The sequence below is a fragment of the Antedon mediterranea genome, chromosome 2 (assembly GCF_964355755.1).
Source record: "Antedon mediterranea chromosome 2, ecAntMedi1.1, whole genome shotgun sequence".
Taxonomy (NCBI): Eukaryota; Metazoa; Echinodermata; class Crinoidea; order Comatulida; family Antedonidae; genus Antedon; species Antedon mediterranea.
The window spans coordinates 39,767,749-39,785,245 of NC_092671.1; the positions used below are offsets into that span (position 1 = coordinate 39,767,749).

General features: G+C 34.5%; 4 protein-coding genes across 5 annotated transcripts; 2 read left to right on the top strand and 2 right to left on the bottom strand.

The window, feature by feature from the left end:
• Positions 1 to 31: 31 nt before the first annotated feature.
• On the bottom strand, positions 32 to 2,560 carry LOC140039459 (carbohydrate sulfotransferase 14-like). Its single transcript, XM_072085062.1, has 3 exons — positions 2,467 to 2,560; positions 2,126 to 2,250; positions 32 to 1,419 (listed from the first exon to the last, which is right to left on the bottom strand). Exons 1-3 carry the CDS (start codon positions 2,558 to 2,560, stop codon positions 547 to 549), a joined length of 1,092 nt encoding a protein of 363 aa, XP_071941163.1. The 3' UTR covers positions 32 to 546.
• Positions 2,561 to 2,988: 428 nt separating this feature from the next.
• Positions 2,989 to 5,535, top strand: LOC140041098 (uncharacterized). The gene is made up of 5 exons (XM_072087490.1): positions 2,989 to 3,066; positions 3,597 to 3,816; positions 4,037 to 4,388; positions 4,614 to 4,821; positions 4,926 to 5,535. The coding sequence occupies exons 2-5, from the start codon at positions 3,599 to 3,601 to the stop codon at positions 5,135 to 5,137; spliced, it is 990 nt and encodes a 329-aa protein (XP_071943591.1). The 5' UTR covers positions 2,989 to 3,066; positions 3,597 to 3,598; the 3' UTR covers positions 5,138 to 5,535.
• A 30-nt stretch (positions 5,536 to 5,565) lies between these two features.
• On the bottom strand, positions 5,566 to 15,292 carry LOC140041100 (isoleucine--tRNA ligase, mitochondrial-like). Of its 2 annotated transcripts, XR_011842814.1 has the most exons (22): positions 15,058 to 15,292; positions 14,570 to 14,695; positions 14,148 to 14,304; positions 13,913 to 13,985; positions 13,600 to 13,681; positions 13,197 to 13,356; positions 12,667 to 12,873; positions 12,162 to 12,331; positions 11,911 to 12,001; positions 11,639 to 11,790; positions 11,004 to 11,164; positions 10,735 to 10,837; positions 10,215 to 10,411; positions 9,788 to 9,890; positions 9,003 to 9,128; positions 8,783 to 8,914; positions 8,227 to 8,333; positions 7,962 to 8,101; positions 7,666 to 7,856; positions 6,980 to 7,127; positions 5,832 to 6,504; positions 5,566 to 5,780 (listed from the first exon to the last, which is right to left on the bottom strand). XR_011842814.1 is itself a non-coding variant. In XM_072087491.1 (21 exons), the coding sequence occupies exons 1-21, from the start codon at positions 15,226 to 15,228 to the stop codon at positions 6,371 to 6,373; spliced, it is 2,931 nt and encodes a 976-aa protein (XP_071943592.1). In that variant the 5' UTR covers positions 15,229 to 15,292; the 3' UTR covers positions 5,566 to 6,370. The 2 variants fall into 2 exon arrangements, 1 of the variants encoding a protein (XP_071943592.1); XM_072087491.1 differs by having other exon boundaries at positions 5,566 to 6,504.
• Positions 15,293 to 15,930: 638 nt separating this feature from the next.
• Positions 15,931 to 17,148, top strand: LOC140039460 (translocator protein-like). The gene is made up of 3 exons (XM_072085063.1): positions 15,931 to 16,188; positions 16,415 to 16,521; positions 16,963 to 17,148. The coding sequence occupies exons 1-3, from the start codon at positions 15,978 to 15,980 to the stop codon at positions 17,146 to 17,148; spliced, it is 504 nt and encodes a 167-aa protein (XP_071941164.1). The 5' UTR covers positions 15,931 to 15,977.
• Positions 17,149 to 17,497: the final 349 nt, after the last annotated feature.

The window sequence follows — 17,497 nt, forward strand, 5'->3', positions numbered from 1 at the left end:
AAATAATGGTTCTCATTGGACCGTAAAACATCAACTAGTGACGAAGTTTACATCAAATAAAGCAAATCATGAATGTTTATAATATCCAGTGTAAAAATACTATGAAACGCGTTTGGTGCAATAATAAGAGCTGCTGATACAATTTGTAATGATGATCATGTGGTGATGTACCTATCATTGAAAAAAATATCAACAAACTTTAAAATATTTAGTGGCAAAAAAGATTTGTTTTAAAATTTATTCTAGCTACATTAAAAAAATTCTAATAATTTAAAACCACCATTTACATTTCTGCATAACCATTCTTATAATTCAGGAAGTCTATCCCTTGGTATTATTTGTATAATAGCCCTGATAAAACAAAAAACCTAAATATGTAATTAACTTAAGCTTTGTCTACACTATTAAACTTTATGCGACAAAAATGAGATGTGCCCATATATGGACATGATGGCATATATCACTACCATATTTAGGCATATTACTACCATATTTAGGCACATCACAGTTTTTTTGTGATATTGTTGTAGATAGAGCTTTATAACACTATACAGAAAGCAACAATTCATCAAAATCTACCTGATCATTCGGAATTTTATACCCAAACAATAAGAAATCTTCTCTGTATAAATTGACCAACCTACGAAATAAATCTTCAGGGAGTTTTTGATAGTATCTTTTTAACAAAATTGACTCTGAGCTTTTCCTTTGCTGTCCTTTGTTGTAAGTAACAACTTTATCAAACCCTAAATGTGAGTATAAATAAGGAATATCACGATCCACTGTCTCTAACCGACCAATGAAGTCATAATCAAGTTCACACGGGCGCCCTCTATAAACGATCGGTATCCAATGTCGATCAATAGTTTCTGTTTTATTAACGTCCATGTCCAGTAAAAACATAACGAATTCATTAAATGTGATTTCTGACGCTTTTTTTAGTTCGTTTGCACTATATATGTTCCGATATCGTTGTATAATAACCTGGCCCACGTCTGTATATTCCGGTACTGTTTTACCTTCGAATTTATCGCGATATCCAGATACGACGCGAGTTAATGGATTTCGAACGAATAAAATGTTATAATATTCCATTAAGCGTTTCTTCACTTCATACTTATCTTTCACTAGCGATAAATACTCGCCTTCTACGGTTGCTTTTGTTCTGCCGCGTAGTCGACTGAAAAGGATTCGCCAATTCTTGGAGCCGATCTTATGTATAATACTAACGGTAAACTTAAACTCGTCACTCCAGTACACAGTGTCCATACTCACTTTATGGTTGACGGCATTGTTTAAGTCTTCCGTATTGTTCAAATCTAATTTTCTAATTCCTACATTACGGCACCCATTTCTCAGTTTTAAATGTCGGAATTTCTGGATTTCGTCTATTGTTAGTTTATCTCTGTTTTTAGGATTCTATAAAAGAAAAGAGATTTGGAAAACAATACTATTAATTATATGCGGCTGGATAAAAATAAAAAAAAAAACGATATATGATCTTATTAAGGACAAATATAAAATACAGTAAATGTATACATTGTGTAAAAAATCGATAACATTATTATAGCCCTTATAATAGCAATATAAAAAGTTATTGCGCAAGATACTATTGTTTGTTTTCATGGCGAAATCAATATTTTGAAAGTTACGGATATTTATTTTTTTTAAATTGAACCGTTGAGTTTCTCGACGTTTCAACCAAATATACTTTGATCATCCTTTCAGGAGTGAGATATAGATATTATAAAGCTATGTTTACACTATCAAATTTTATGTGACAAAAAAGTGTGATGTGACCATATATGGTAGTGATATACCCAAATATGGTAGTGATATGACATCATTAACTATTGTAACTGTTATGTGTTATGTCATTTATTCATCCCTTCTTTCTTTTCGCTGCCCTTTTGTTATGTGCAGTGATCAAGTTTAATAAATAAATTATGTCAATATTTGGGCACATCACATTGTTTTGTCACATAAACTTTGATAGTGTAGACAGAGCTTTATAGGCCAACAGAATAGAATGGCCTAAGATGTTACGGTTCTGACGCCATTATTGAATTCGTGTCCAAATTATATTCACGATACTGAGTAAAATATTATTTGGATTGTTACATACGTCATCCATGCCTCTAATCGTATTCTTCTTCTGCACGATCCTCTCCCTGTTGTTGGCTTCTACTACATCTCGTTTACCAATATCACTCAACTGAAATTTATTTTCACACTGTGCAAGTTGAACACCTTAACATTGAACAAATAATGCATTAGCCATTACATTAGAATGGATGCATCCAATGAATTTCATTTTTATGCGAAAATGAATAACAGATATTACTTTCGAGTTAAAATCAAGATGAGCCATTTGATGAACAGGCAAACTGCCTAATACCGAGACATGTTTCGAGAATACTATTCTCATCATCAGAAATATTACTAAATTAGTTATACAGTACTTACGTGATTCGTTTATTATGTATAATAGAATTACTATTACAACGAGATAGAAAATATTTTGAAATGTTAGCCGCCGACGTCTTTGAAAGATCTTCATAACTCGACGCGTGACCTTCTTCAGCGCTGATGATGCCAATAGTGCTGGTCTGCAGCGGCGAGGCAATTATCATTAATTGGTTCCAATCGATAATAAAAATTGTCGTTCGACCAAATAAATTATGAGCATACGCCTGGTATGATTTTTTGCTATTGTCCCGTTGTATAGGCCTAGAGGTCGTAAACATCACATAACTCAGATTGACTCAACCATGAGATAACTATGATTTGGTTGGGAAGGGGATTTGTTTCGATACGTTGAATAATTCATTGTTGGTGTTCATCTCATCTATACAAATCGCGCTGTGACCTTCGATTGGTATTAAGATTCAATGGAGAAACTAAGAAGGCCGCTACAGGCTTCCGTCGAATTTAAGTTTAAACGTCGCCCTCTACAGATTAAAAACAAACCAAAACAAACGCATCATCAGATTCACAAAATAAATAGCGGCGGCAGGTGTTTGAAATGTTTTACAAAAATTAACCTGGCTTAGAACTTGTGTAGAGGTTTGTTATTGCATAATTCTCATAATTAATTGTAAATACTCTATGTTGCTGTTATTTTATTGGCGTAAAAAATAACAGCCTCTAGCATGAACAGGGTTCGCCCGAAATAGTTAGGTCTAGGCCCGAATAATATTAATTAGTCGGGCAAACAATCAGTGGCATATGGTGGTGGGACGCGGCTGCCTCTCTGGGTGGGTCTCGGGCCTAGCCTAGAAAATATATAGTGATTTATTACTATTATATCCTAGGAGCTAGAACATTATTTCTACTGATATGATGTAGATCGAGCTGTGCTTTATCCATTTTATGGCTTAATAATTCAATCATCCATTACTCAGGCCTAGGCCCTATCAGACAGTAGTGTAGAGTGTAGTTTATCAATGGAATGGTTATTATTATTAATTAATACTGTATTTTTGTATTACTTTGTCTTGTGGAAAACCAGCTGCACATTACATTTACATGCGTGTGGCAATATTATTTGGGCTCAATCCATGTTTTGTTTACTCTACTCTAATTTATATTTTCAGAGATGGACAGTGAACTTGAAAAAAGGCCACATTCTACTCCTAAGCATTCTGCAGACAAGAAGTATGCAAGTAATGATGAAACATATTCATATTCCTTCAATTCTACTGGCGACTCAACAAGATCTTTGCTGTCTGTGTTATCACATAGCAGCGTTGAAAGTCTTTCAGAACATGATATATCTGATGATGATGACAAAAAGGAAGACAACAATGAAGACAGGTACTCAAGCAAAATAAGTTACAGTAAATAAAAAAAAACACTATCATTAATCAAAATTGAGTAAATCTGCACACAATCTTATTGGTAGGCATGTGCTTAATTGTGGTGTACCTTAATTGGCCTACAGTTACGCTTGGATGGTCACGACTGCTTGTCATCTCTGTAAAATGGCTTCCGTAGCACAAAAATTGTCTATTAATATATTTAAAAAAATTTTCAGTCAATTTTCAAAGAAATCTGACAGCAAGAACCAAGCTTCCACTTCAGCAGACATTGAAGAAGAACTGGACAGTAAACTGAATGTTTTTGAAAAATGGTTGGTGAAGAAAATCAAAGAAGAACGGAAAGCAATAAAGACAGAATTAAAAAAAGAGGAAGAGGCTAAAAGAGTGAAAGAGGAAGAGGAGAATAGGAACAGAGAAAGACAAAGTATGATACAACATCGCATACAAGCGTGGGTAACGGAACACAAGGCACAAGATATGTATAGAAAGAAAATTAACAAAAGAGAGGAACAGAGAAAACAAGAAATTAAAGAGGAAGAAAAAGTGAGGACAAAAGAAAGAGAAAAGGTATTATTTTAGTTGAATCAAGAATAGAAATATTACAAAAGCCTTTTAAAAGTGATTTTTCATTCCGACAATAGTGTGAATGACAATGTGCCAGGGTGTGAACTTGCTTAAAGCTAATTTCTATTATTTGATATTATGCAAACCTTTGTTACACCTGTCAATTACTTTCAACAGGACTAAATTAAATAGTGTATTTATTACTAAATTTTTTATTTATATTTCCAGGCTTGTAGAGAAGAATGGCTGGAAAAGAAAAGGCAAGAAAAGAAGCTTAAAGTTGTTAAAGAAAAGGAAGAAAGAGAAAAGAAAATCAAGGAAGAAAATGAAAAGAAGGAAAAAGCAAAAGAAAAATATGACGAATGGTATAGGAATTCAATACAAAAGCCACGCAAAGTTAAAAACTCATATGCATACAGTGAAGGAACATTAAAAGGTAGATTAGCTTATAAGAACTTTTTGTCTGTTTCTGCGATATTCAATTACAACAACTATGCTACTCTATAGTAATATGTTGACATTGTTTCTTTTTTCTTGTAGGCTACTATGATTCGGGCGCTTACCCGTTGCCTAGTTACTGCAACCCAATTCCATGGAAACCAATCCATGTTCCTCAGAATACTGAAGATGTTTCAGCAACTAAAGGCAGACGACGTACCAAGAAAAAAATGTTGCAAGATCCATCTCCACCTTTACTGTTTAAATCCAGAACTGCTAAGGAAAACATTGCAGCATTTGGACGTCCTAGGTGATGATGTCACCATTATCAAAAGGAATGAACAACAATATAATAGAGAGGTTTCGCAACGCTACGAATACGATAACGAAAACAGATATCTTTAGAAATGTGTGACGTATCAGTTATCATATTTGTAAGGTTGTGAAACCTCCCTATTGTAACCTTAAAAGCATGGTCTATGCAGCCCTAGCTAAATATGTTGTAAAAGGAAAATGATTAATTTTTGTTTAAGAACTTTTATTATTTAATAACTACATGTATTTAATAACTACATGTATTTATTTTTATAAACTTTTTTAATAATAATTAATTTTCGTTCAAGAACTTTTATTATTTTAGTAACTATTTATTTTTATGAACTTCTAATATAAATTAAGTGCTTTTGTTTTAAAAATAAATGCAAGAAAGACAACCAAGAAAACAACCAGTGTGTGTATTGTCTGATCTGTTTATTTTATATACAATAAAATACATCCAATTTGATTGGTATGTGACTCGAAAATGTATTATTTTAGACAGAAGATATAACAGAAGATATATAATAAGACAAAGTAACATTCTGCCAACCTTTTATTCCTGGAGTACAAGACATGTTTGTCAATATTGCCTTACTGCCATCCATCTGCCATTGCATCAAGACATCGCTGACATGATGCCTTACTCCCATCCATCTGCTATTGCATCAAGACATCGCTGACATATGATGCCTTACTGCCATCCATCTGCCATTGCATCAAGACATCGCTGACATGATGCCTTAATCCCATCCATCTGCCATTGCATCAAGACATCGCTGACATGATGCCTTACTGCCATCCATCTGCCATTGCATCAAGACATCGCTGACATGATGCCTTACTCCCATCCATCTGCCATTGCATCAAGACATCGCTGACATGATGCCTTACTGCATCCATCTGCCATTGCATCTAGACATCGCTGACATGATGCCTTACTGCCATCCATCTGCCATTGCATCAAGACATCGCTGACACGATGCCTTACTGCCATCCATCTGCCATTGCATCTAGACATCGCTGACATGATGCCTTACTGCCATCCATCTGCCATTGCATCAAGACATCGCTGACACGATGCCTTACTGCCATCCATCTGCCATTGCATCAAGACATCGCTGACACGATGCCTTACTGCCATCCATCTGCCATTGCATCAAGACATCGCTGACACGATGCCTTACTGCCATCCATCTGCCATTGCATCAAGACATCGCTGACACGATGCCTTACTGCCATCCATCTGCCATTGCATCAAGACATCGCTGACATGGATCATTTGCTTCCTTTGATGTGTATTTACGGCATCGTCCGCATTTGTTATGCTCTGCAGGTTGGATTAGAAGACTGACATAGGCCTCGACTGTAATGAACAAGGTAAAATATTGGTGATGTCATATTTGGCAATGACTACTTTTATCCAACTGCCATTCGGGCACTGAATGATCGTCAGTATACCGTACGAAAGTGATGCGACACATTCAATTGTCATTTTATTTTGTTAGTTTCTTATTTATCTGTTTTGTATATTTCATAACAACCATAATTTCTATGTATATTTTCTAAAAAAACAAATGGAAATAATTTTTGTCCACTGATGATGATGAATTAGGCAAATCCTATACTGAAGCTATATTCACAGAAGACGCCATTTTGTTCTTATATGTAATGGAAAATCGTAATCGAATGTTGTCTTCTACTCCCTGAAGCAAAACAACTGTAGCTGAAGGTGTACTATATTATTCACAAATTTGTCATGTACAATGTTTTATGCAACATGGCCCAATTCCATATTCAAGTTGGTTTATTTGTAACACTCAAACAAATTAGGATCATACCATTATTTAAGACAGGGATGTTTTTTTGGACTACTATAGCAGACAAGTTTTGATTGGTTGATAGGATATCTTGACCAAGATTGACGGTTGAAGTCATAAATAGCTCACATATATGTGATGTCATTGATGTACTATCCGTCTGCAATGACTAAAAGCAGAAACAAAAAACGCTATAATCTACATTAGTAGTACTGTTTCTGAGAGAAACAAGACGCATTAACATCAAACTAGTTTGACACAAAAAATATGGTAGTGCTATGCTCAAATATGATAGTGTAGATAGAGCTTTACACAATGATACAATGCTATTTAAACAATTCGCATGAGCTTTGTTTTATCTTTATACTGGGTAACCTCTTCAGTCAAAGACTGATCTCCCAGAGGGCCCAGTTGGTGATCAGTGGCTGTGATGTACTAATACACCGGGGTAACCCCTACTCGTCTCGAAAGATTTACTAGGTTCTTTAAAGTGCACACGAGCAAGTTGTGTACACTGGACCTACGGTTTATAGTCCTTATCCGAGAAGACTCGTTCTACCACCAGAACCATGGAGTGAGTGAGCCTCGAACCCCTGCCGATGTTATGGCTACGCGATTACGGTTCCACTGTCTTAACCGCTCGGCCACTCACTCACTTGTTTATAAACATATAATTATAATATTAAAAACTTTATTGTTTACTTCACCTTCAGTATTTTCCAAAGTTCTTCATTATCTGTATAAATTGTGACATCATACTCCATAATTTTGGATGCTGATATGTTGGAGTGTAATACCTCCCGTAATTTGCATAGCACCTCCCATTCCTCATTTACTGACAAATTCAACCAATCACGATCCAGTGAAAACAATCCTGATTTAAATACTCCATGTTCCCCTAAAACATTAAAGCAAAACTTTATTAATAAGGAATAAAAAATATATATAATTTCATTTGTTTGGAAGAGGAGTTTATTCTGTTCTCAAAATTGTTTTACATTACCCGAGCCTCTGTGTAGAAACACTTCTTCTGCTAGATGAGGCGTGATTGGAGCGATTGCCTTGGCGATGACCTCTAGCATGTAATATAAACAAGTTTGACACGACCTCCTAGCTTGGCTATTGGCTGGTTCACAATACAACCTGGAAAACGTTTTAAAATACTGTACTGGTAACATTTTATTTTGATGAAAAATTTCATTCATTCTTCTTCCATCAACTCAATATATACTTTTTGTAATAAAATAAACAGATGTTAATGTAATCACCTGTCCTTCATAGTTTCTAAGTAAAATGCAGATATCGTATTATAGATGAGATTTGATGTCAATGAAGTAACTTCACTGAAGTTATATTCATCATACGCCTCACCAACCTGAAAGCCACAATACAATATGATTCAATTGACACAATATCATTTAATTATTTACATAAACCCAGGTGATGTCATTCCACAGAACACTTTACAGGTGAAATACCAGCAGTATATAAATAATCCATCTATGGATCTATATTATAGGTCCATGATTAAATCATCTGGTACACTAAGTGATTGTGAACAAGTTAGTTCACAACTTTTACAGTACATGCTAATAAAATGAGAAGTCTATTTATTTATTTTCAGTCACAGTCAACAGTGGGAAACCCGCCACTAATGGATTAAAATATGTAAAACAATATAAAATATTGAAAAGAAACATTATAACAACTTTAAAACGATATCACATAACTTATTACAAAAACATTGATAACTATAAAAAAAAAAGGGTCAATGGAATAATCTTTCTATAATGTAATCGCAATAATATATAAAGTGTTACTCACCCTCTTACCGTATTCAAATAAAAGATGTAACATGTACTTTTCAATTGGATAGAGGGCCTCATATGGCAAAGCATCATGGGATAGGTTGAAATCATATAGGTTTCCTAGGAAATACCTCATTGTGTTGCGAATCTATACTCGGATAATAAAAATACAATTTCAAATTTGGGTAATTTAATATTTGTTACAAATACAAAATTACAATTAAAAATAATTTTACTTTGGTGATGTTCTTATTGGCCATTGCAAAAAGGTCTTGACTGACGTGAACTCGGCCGACCCAACCACATTCAGCTATCCGCCATCGCATGACATCTGCACCATATGCTGGTTGTGTCTTCTTGTTCTACAAAAAGAAAGAGATATGATCTTTGATATTGTAACGTTTTACCTACTATATATTTCCCTTGCATGGGAATCATACTAGATCACCAAACTTGAAATTCAACTTGCTTAAAAGTGCATGTATTCTCTAAAGCTCTGTGCACACTATTAAACTTTATGTGACAACAAAAATGTGATGTGCCCATATATGGACATGATGATGTCATATCACTACCATATTTGGGTATATCACTACCATTTTTTATTTTTTATTTTTTTTATTTTATTCAATTTTCAGGCACAACAATACATGACAACACAGCGGTGCAGCACCCTGAGGATTGCCATGAGTGCAAAGCACTATCGGGGTTGGCTCTCCATATACTGCACTAGAACATATAAGACAAACATATACACAAGATGCTCTACATAAACAAAGATTATTATTAAGTCTTTGGGAGTGGAGTTGTAAATTGTCATGAGAAAAAAACCCTGACATATGACAGGACTTGAACCCAGGACCCTTAGATTGGTAGCCAAGCATCATAACCACCAAGCCACAGCTCCACTCATACTTGGATACACCACACTTTTTTTGTCAAACTAGTTTGATAGTGTAGACAGAGCTTTACTCTATATTTGTCTATTGTCTTCCTTATTGTGACGATACAAAAGACTTACATTTCCACCATTGATTATGGTATCTGGATCAACAACATTTCCTAGGGATTTTGACATTTTGCGGCCTTCTCCATCCAAAGTAAAACCATGAACTAGAAGATTCCTAAGAAAATACACAGTTACTGAATGAAGAAATGCATGTAATTTGTTGTAAGTTATGAGAAAATGGCTAAAGAGAGGGGCTCAGTCAACCCAGAAAGTCTCCTATAGTAGCTATGGACTGAATAGCTGAACACCTTTTTTCACATTTACACATGATCTTAAGCTCTGTCTACACTACCAAACTTTCTGTAAAAACAACAAAGGAATGTGCCCATATATGGAAATGATGATGTCATATCACTACCATATTTGGGCATATCGCTACCATATTTGGGCACATCACATTTTTTTGTCACATACAAAACAGAGACAGAGCTTTACTTACTTGAATGGTGCTTTAGCCTGGACAGGAACACTGGTGAGCAATGATGTTTGGAACCAGGCCCCATATTGATCTTCACCTTCTAGGTACAAATCAGCCTGGCGACCATCTAGTACATGACTCCATGAGGTACCACTATCAAACCATATATCCAAGATGTCTTCACCCTTTGTGTACTCTCTACTGGGGTCAAACCCACTCTATATTCAAATACCAAAAAAGTCATCTTCATTTAGGTTTTAGTTATTTCGATACTTTCAAAACCCGATGTCTTTAGCCCTTGTTGTTTGGTGGCAACACTCAACTCAAAGGAACCCTTAGGGAAGTAGAAAGTTGTGTTATGTGTCGTCCACACCTGTGTGCAATTCAGCCCAATAGGCTGCAAGTCGCAGGTTATTCCACCATTTACCCATTTACAAGAAAATTAATTAATGTTGAGACCAGAGAAAATTTGATTTTTATGTTAATGCATTCACAGGTAATTTCCAAATACATAGTTTTATTTTAATATATATTTCTTTACCTTCTCAATGACAGCTGCTGGTAGAAGTTCTTGAGTAGGCATGTCCCACCAACAGTCTGATCCATGTTGTGATACCAAACTGACAATATGGTCTATAGACTCTCTGAAGTAGAACAGTATCATTATATCAGCATTGATATCACCCGAGTGGCATCCCTCAGACCCAATGGGTGTGTTTACAAAACATAAAGTTCTGGGGTTTTCCAATGATTTTCTGCATTATTTAGGAGGCCGGAGTTGACTAAAAAATTTAGGAACTGACAACTAACCTTGAGAGAAGTGGCTGTCCATTGTGTTTATCATAAAACACTGGGATAGGTACACCCCATACTCTCTGTCTTGAGATACACCAAAAGGTCCTGTTTGACAATTGCACTTTCATGCTGTTATTCCCATGACTTGGTAAAATATTAACTTCATCTAAACACTCCTGTATAAACAATGCATATATTGTATTTCAAAGTTTTCATGTTATACAATAACTTGCCAAATAAAGGAAAATGCCAAATTAGAAAAACAAATCTATGAGTCACTTAAAACTTGTATAATTTAGTAGGGACACAAGAGAAATATTTTTTCAATAACAGAAGAATTTGAAACCCTGGGAAAGCAGGATGATTTACTTTATAAAGGTCAATTTAAGGTCAATTTACACAGACTAGCAGTAATGGTAATACAAATATAGAACCTATGTTACAGTCAGGGGGAAAGGGCAAAATGTTTTCTACTTTCTAAGAGTTTTATCAGATAATCTATATTGTTTTGACATTTGTCCTTGTTATTCCGTATCACCATTTACACACAACGTGATAGATACACATTCTATGTAGGACAAGATATTATGCTTACCGTTACCGGTCCTCTGTGTAAATTGGCCTTAAATCATCTGAAGTAATTTTCTTACCATTGCTTGTTGCCTTATTTCTGACGTGTCAATAAACCATTGTTTACTGGCTCTTATAATGATAGGTTTCTTTGTTCTCCAGTCATATGGATAACTGTGTTTATATTCCTCTTGATGGGCTAATGAACCTGTAGCTGCCAGCATCTTTATCACTGAAAAAATGGAAAATATATTTTGTCCTAAATTTGCCCTATACGTAGGTAGAATATGAACTAGTTAAAATCAAGAGCTGTATTGTATATTTTGCCATTAAGTCATGTACACACACACACCTGTAGCATTTGCATCCGTCAAAACATTCTTCCCCGCCAAATCTTCCCCAGCTTCTTTTATAAATGTCCCTTCCTCGTCAACAAGTGATTTCTAAAATAAAGAAAATTCAATTAAAAATAAAAACTCAATGATCATAGAATAAAACATAATGAATTTGCATACAAATGATATATACCTAATATATATATATATATATACCTAATCCGAATGATTTTTTGAATAAACACCAACATAATAGTGGAGCACTCACCACTGATAAATTGTACTGTACTCCTATCCCATAATCCTCAGGTCCATGAGCAGGTGCTGTGTGCACCAGACCTGTACCAACACTCATCTTAACATGGCTAGCAGGAAGAAGGGGTAACGCCCTAGCAGGGGTCAAAGGGTGTTTGTAAAGGCAACCCTCTAAAGATGAACCTATGGACAACAAAAAAAACATGGAAAATATTAGTTATTTTACAAATATCTGCATCTCAACGAAAATATCATTACATTCAAGATTCAAGCAATTGTATTGGTCCACTTTAAAATGGAAATTTGTTTTGCTTGGCATAATTAAGACAATAAAACAATAAAGAAAAATACATCAAATTGCAAAATGCAATGTTAAAATACTATTAATATGTAAAATACTGTTACAAATACTGTTGTACATTTTATTTATCACCCCTTTTCCACATAATTAACAACAAACACTATTACCCCCCCCCCCCCCACATAATTAACAACAAACACTATTGCTACAACATTACCATTGAATGTGGTTAACACTTCAAACTCTGTGGAAAGCGTTTGTGCTACATCAACAAGCCTATCAGAAGCCAGAATATAAAGGTCACCAGAGGTGTGACATCTCACAAGGGTGTAGTCTTTGGCAGCCATATAACATATTGCTTCATTTACTGGTATAGTCCATGGAGTAGTTGTCCACACAAGAAAGTTCACATTCATTGAAGAATCTAAACAAAACATTATTTTGTTTAGATCTTATTTTAAAGATAACAAAACTACTTCCATGTAAAGCTCTGTCTACTTTATGTCACAAAATAAAGTGATGCCCATACCCTACCATATATGGACATGATGATGTCATATCATTACTATATTTAGGCATATCACTACCATATTTAGGCATATCACCATCATATTTGGGCACATCAGACTTTTTTGCCAAACTAGTGTGATAGTGTAGACAGAGCTTTAGAGTAGTATTCTAATTACAGAATAACAATATGCATGAATAAACACTTTATATAGTTTATATATAAATAATAATTATTACCAATAAGACCCTGTAATGCCTCTGGAATCACTGCCACGGGAAATTTAACATATATAGAGGGCGACACATGACTGGCATTGTATTCCAATTCCGCTTCTGCTAGTGCAGTTCTGGACGACGGAGACCAATTAACAGGCTTTAAATCTCGATATATAAGTCCCTGTGTGTAAGAGGAAGAATAGTTGCTGTATCATAAGATAAATGATACTTTAGTATATCAGATATGGGTGGGTGATAAAGAAAGTTTTTTTTTTAAATGAGGAAGAACTAACAGAAAAATACAACCTTAAAGGGTAAATGTGCATTTATATTAACAAAACTTCCAGAATATAGCTGCTATAAAGAACACAAGAAAAGTTATTTCTGAAGTATAATAGTGGAAAAATTTTTATTAAAATCTCACCTTTTCGTACATTTTATAAAATGTTTCAAGTTGACTTGCTTCATAGTGTTTATCATATGTAAAATAACAACCACCATCACTCCTAAACAAAATGAAAAAAAAAACAATAATTGTCTGTACTTAAACAATATATTTAAAATCTACAATTGTCCAGTTTTGTAAAACTGAAGATTATTAATTGTTAAATGATAATTCAGTAAAATGATTAATTTTCCACTGTAAGATCAAGTTGGTCATGGCACATCAAATAAATTGAAAAAACTAGAGAAATATAAATATTGTATACTCCTAATGATATCTAAACACAACATACCAATCTGCCATAACTCCCCAGCGTTTGAAGGCATTCCTCTGTTTATTAATCGACTTTTCAGCAAATTTCCGAGCTATGTGAAAAAATGAAATCAAATGTTATATAACTGTTATGAATTTGGGCTTAGAAAACATTGTTTGAAAGAGATATACAGGGTATATACAAGTACTGTATTATATACGTATACAAGACTAGAACAGAAACAAACACATTCACAGCTTAATTCTTAAGTCACCTTTTGCACGTATTGCTTTTGGAGAAAGTGTCTTGAAGTCCGAATCTTTTTTTAATGCTTTTAGTTCTATTGGCAGACCATGGCAGTCCCATCCTGGTTTATAGTGGATTTTGTAGCCTTGCAGTAACTTGTACCTGTTGATTATGTCTTTTAAAACCTGAAAATAAAAATTTATGTAACTATCAACACAAATGAATAGTGATATGATGTTAACCTGGTACCAAAAACGGACCCACGACCAAACCCAGGTCAGGTCAATGAATGTGCTGTCATCTGGACCTAGAAACCATCAAACCTGTGTCAAGGTGAGGAGCGAGGACACACGTCCCCATTATCTTGCACAACAAATTAACATGACGTAAATCGAAAGGTCTTTATGATTGGCTTTGTGATTGGTATTTGACACTTGCTTTTCCGCTAACCTTATTTAAAGCATGTCCAACATGTGGATCTCCATTGGCATAGGGTGGACCATCATGCAGACAGAACTCTTTATTCAGTGTATCTTGACTACGTTGCCATGAATATAAATCTGAAAATTTGCATGCCTGGAAACAAAATTATGACATTAATTTTAAGTCCTGCAATTCTTTAGTAATATTGTAATATAATTAAAAGAATAAAAAAAAACAACAACTGAATCGGAGTGCAACACCAAAATGTCACAATACAATAACATACTGTATTGTTCCTTACTGTAATTTTTGTTTACGACAGGTACTAAACTAGACTCGAGTCTAGCTAACTAAGATTAGAAGTCATTCATATACTATAATGATTATCATAGGCCTACCCAAAAAGGATGTCTAGCTAGGGCCTAGGCCTACATCCTGTTTAATTCATAACTGGTCACTTTGTACGTTTGACACAGACTTAATACTAACCTAGGCTAGGAATGATGACCACTTACTTTTTGAACGTCGGTCTCCCGCTTCCCAGCACCCCACAATTCAAAAGAGGTTTTCGGCAAGTTCAGTGATTTGCTAAACCTTTTTTTGCTTGCTTTGTCAAAAAATCGCTTCAGGGTGAAAGTAAATGTTTTTGTAGAATTATATTGCACAAATAGTTTAAACCTAAACATAATATCACTAATATTTACAACCTAATAAAGCTCAAATCATGATTTGCATCTATTTTACTCAGTTTATTTCGTTAACACAAGACTTCGCTGTATATACATGAGCTGTGCTATGGGCGCAGCCATTACAGTCTCGTCCGAACATTTTGGATTTTATAAAATAATTCTTCCATCAATTATAATAAAGTAAATAATAATCTACTAGTAAACAATATAAATCATTAAAAAATATTTATTTCAATTTTAAACTTATGTGAAAATATTATTAAGTAGATCATTAAATCATTCCAACTTGCTTAAATCTGAATGGAAGAAGATTCCAAGAGAGAGAGTTATAGCTCGATAATATTATAGAGGGCGGAAGTTCAACAACAATGAATGCTAATCATGGATAAAATAGGGAAGGGAGTTGTAAGGTAAATTAAAACTCCCTGGATAAAATAAGTATAGTCTATTGTTATCCATGTACTAATTCCTCCATTTTTTAGTGCATTAATAATATCAAGCATTTTCACAGCTCTTCCTTGGAATTTTCGAAAGTTCTAACTAACAGAGCATTTATTACTATTTTAAAAAACGAAAATATTACCTCAAAGTTAGAGACTTAACTAGGCAGTTCTCAGAAGTTGTTGACTTAAGTTTGATATCAGGTGGTAGGCCTATAGATAAGTAGTAATCTTAGGACTTTGATCGGGACAATCTTCTATTCCGGTACATTTTGTCACTTCCAACAGAAAGTAAGCCAAATCAAAATGAACTCTGATTGGCTTTATATAGCTGGTGCAGTTGCACTGCCAAATATTTGTGGAAATCGGGGATATTATATGAGGAACCCAGAAGTAAAACAATGGACATCGAATTTAAAGTGGCCTCGATGGGCCCCACGCCCAATCTTCCCACTAACAGCAATACCACTGCAGTCTGTTGCAGGTTACGCTTCATACCTTATATGGAAAGAGGGAGGTAAGGCGATTTATTAAAAAATATATTATATAATATACCGATTTTTTCTTAATTTCTTTCTTTTTATATAAATTGTTCATTTATTAAATCAATTTAGGACTCTCACTTTAAACTGACGAGCAAATTTCTTTAGCTTTACGGACGGATATAAAGAATAGTATTACATTTATGCTAACTGGAATATCTTAACCATAAGCCTACTTAACATTTAAATTATTATTTTCAGGCGGATTTAACGAAGATACGTTGGTACCATTAGGAGTGTATGCTACTGGATTAAGCCTTAATTTCCTCTACACGCCGATCACCTTCGGCTACAGGAAACTTGGTTTAGTAAGTGACTATTCAAACAAGGCTGATCAAGCATTTTCAATAAGCGAACATTTGAACCTTCTATTGGTTCTTAGTAAATAAGCATGTTATACAATATTATCGGCATCAATTGACCAATCAATATTTAGTATGCACACATCCTTGACACGCGCGCGTTCGGTAATGCTTGGTTCCCGCCCATATATTTGTACGTACGCAACGCAACAAGTAGTAGGCCTACTGGTCAATTTACTTGCAGATGTGCGCGTATACGTCATAGTGTTTGCGTTTAAAAGTACGAGGCACACACATCATCCATGACCTCCGAGAGCTTTCAAATGAAACATTGTGCTTAAGTACATTCAAGTAATGTCTGTATACTTAAATAATCATCTAGCAACACGATATTGACACATTGCCTTACCTCTATAATTTTTTACGAATGTTTTGTGTTTTTCATAGGCAAGTGTGTGCATGATGGCTTACACAGGTGTGCATGCGGTAGCTACCTACCTTTTCTGGAATTTAAATAAAACAGCAGGAAAGTTGATGATTCCGTTGAACGTCATCCTTGCCTTTTCCACCGCCGTCACTGTACACTTATGGAAAAACAACAAAGAACGTCGCATACACGATGAAGACTACTAAATCTTTGTTTTATGTTCAATGAGTTTCTAGTATTGCAAGAATTCATAAATAGCTGATATCGATTTATAAGTTATAACATAGTATTTGTGACTGTTATGGTAATTAACAAGATGTAAATGTAAAGCTCTGTCTACACTATCAAACTAATTTGACCAAAAACGTGTGATGAGTTCAAATATGGTAGTGATATGCCCCAATATGGTATCATCATGTCCATATATGGTCACATCACATTTTTGTTATAGTTAAGACAAGGCTTAAAACACAAATAGTTTATTACCATTAATTAAAAACACGTTAGCCCCCTCTCATTACAGACTTTATTCATAAAATAATTAATTCATCCGTG

Bases quoted from the DNA above. Each gene is read 5' to 3' on its own strand.
- LOC140039459 (XM_072085062.1), bottom strand. From the start codon at position 2,560: ATGAAGATCTTTCAAAGACGTCGGCGGCTAACATTTCAAAATATTTTC. The intron at 2,251-2,466 runs GTAAGTACTGTA...TTCAATGTTAAG, and splicing joins ATACATAATAAACGAATCAC to GTGTTCAACTTGCACAGTGT. The intron at 1,420-2,125 runs GTATGTAACAAT...TTTCTTTTATAG, and splicing joins CGATTAGAGGCATGGATGAC to AATCCTAAAAACAGAGATAA.
- LOC140041098 (XM_072087490.1), top strand. From the start codon at position 3,599: ATGGACAGTGAACTTGAAAAAAGGCCACATTCTACTCCTAAGCATTCT. The intron at 3,817-4,036 runs GTACTCAAGCAA...AAAAATTTTCAG, and splicing joins GAAGACAACAATGAAGACAG to TCAATTTTCAAAGAAATCTG. The intron at 4,389-4,613 runs GTATTATTTTAG...TTATATTTCCAG, and splicing joins GGACAAAAGAAAGAGAAAAG to GCTTGTAGAGAAGAATGGCT.
- LOC140041100 (XM_072087491.1), bottom strand. From the start codon at position 15,228: ATGTTTAGGTTTAAACTATTTGTGCAATATAATTCTACAAAAACATTT. The intron at 14,696-15,057 runs GTAAGTGGTCAT...TTTTGTTTCCAG, and splicing joins GGGAGACCGACGTTCAAAAA to GCATGCAAATTTTCAGATTT. The intron at 9,891-10,214 runs GTAAGTAAAGCT...GTATTTTCTTAG, and splicing joins CAGGCTAAAGCACCATTCAA to GAATCTTCTAGTTCATGGTT.
- LOC140039460 (XM_072085063.1), top strand. From the start codon at position 15,978: ATGAACTCTGATTGGCTTTATATAGCTGGTGCAGTTGCACTGCCAAAT. The intron at 16,189-16,414 runs GTAAGGCGATTT...TATTATTTTCAG, and splicing joins CCTTATATGGAAAGAGGGAG to GCGGATTTAACGAAGATACG. The intron at 16,522-16,962 runs GTAAGTGACTAT...TGTTTTTCATAG, and splicing joins GCTACAGGAAACTTGGTTTA to GCAAGTGTGTGCATGATGGC.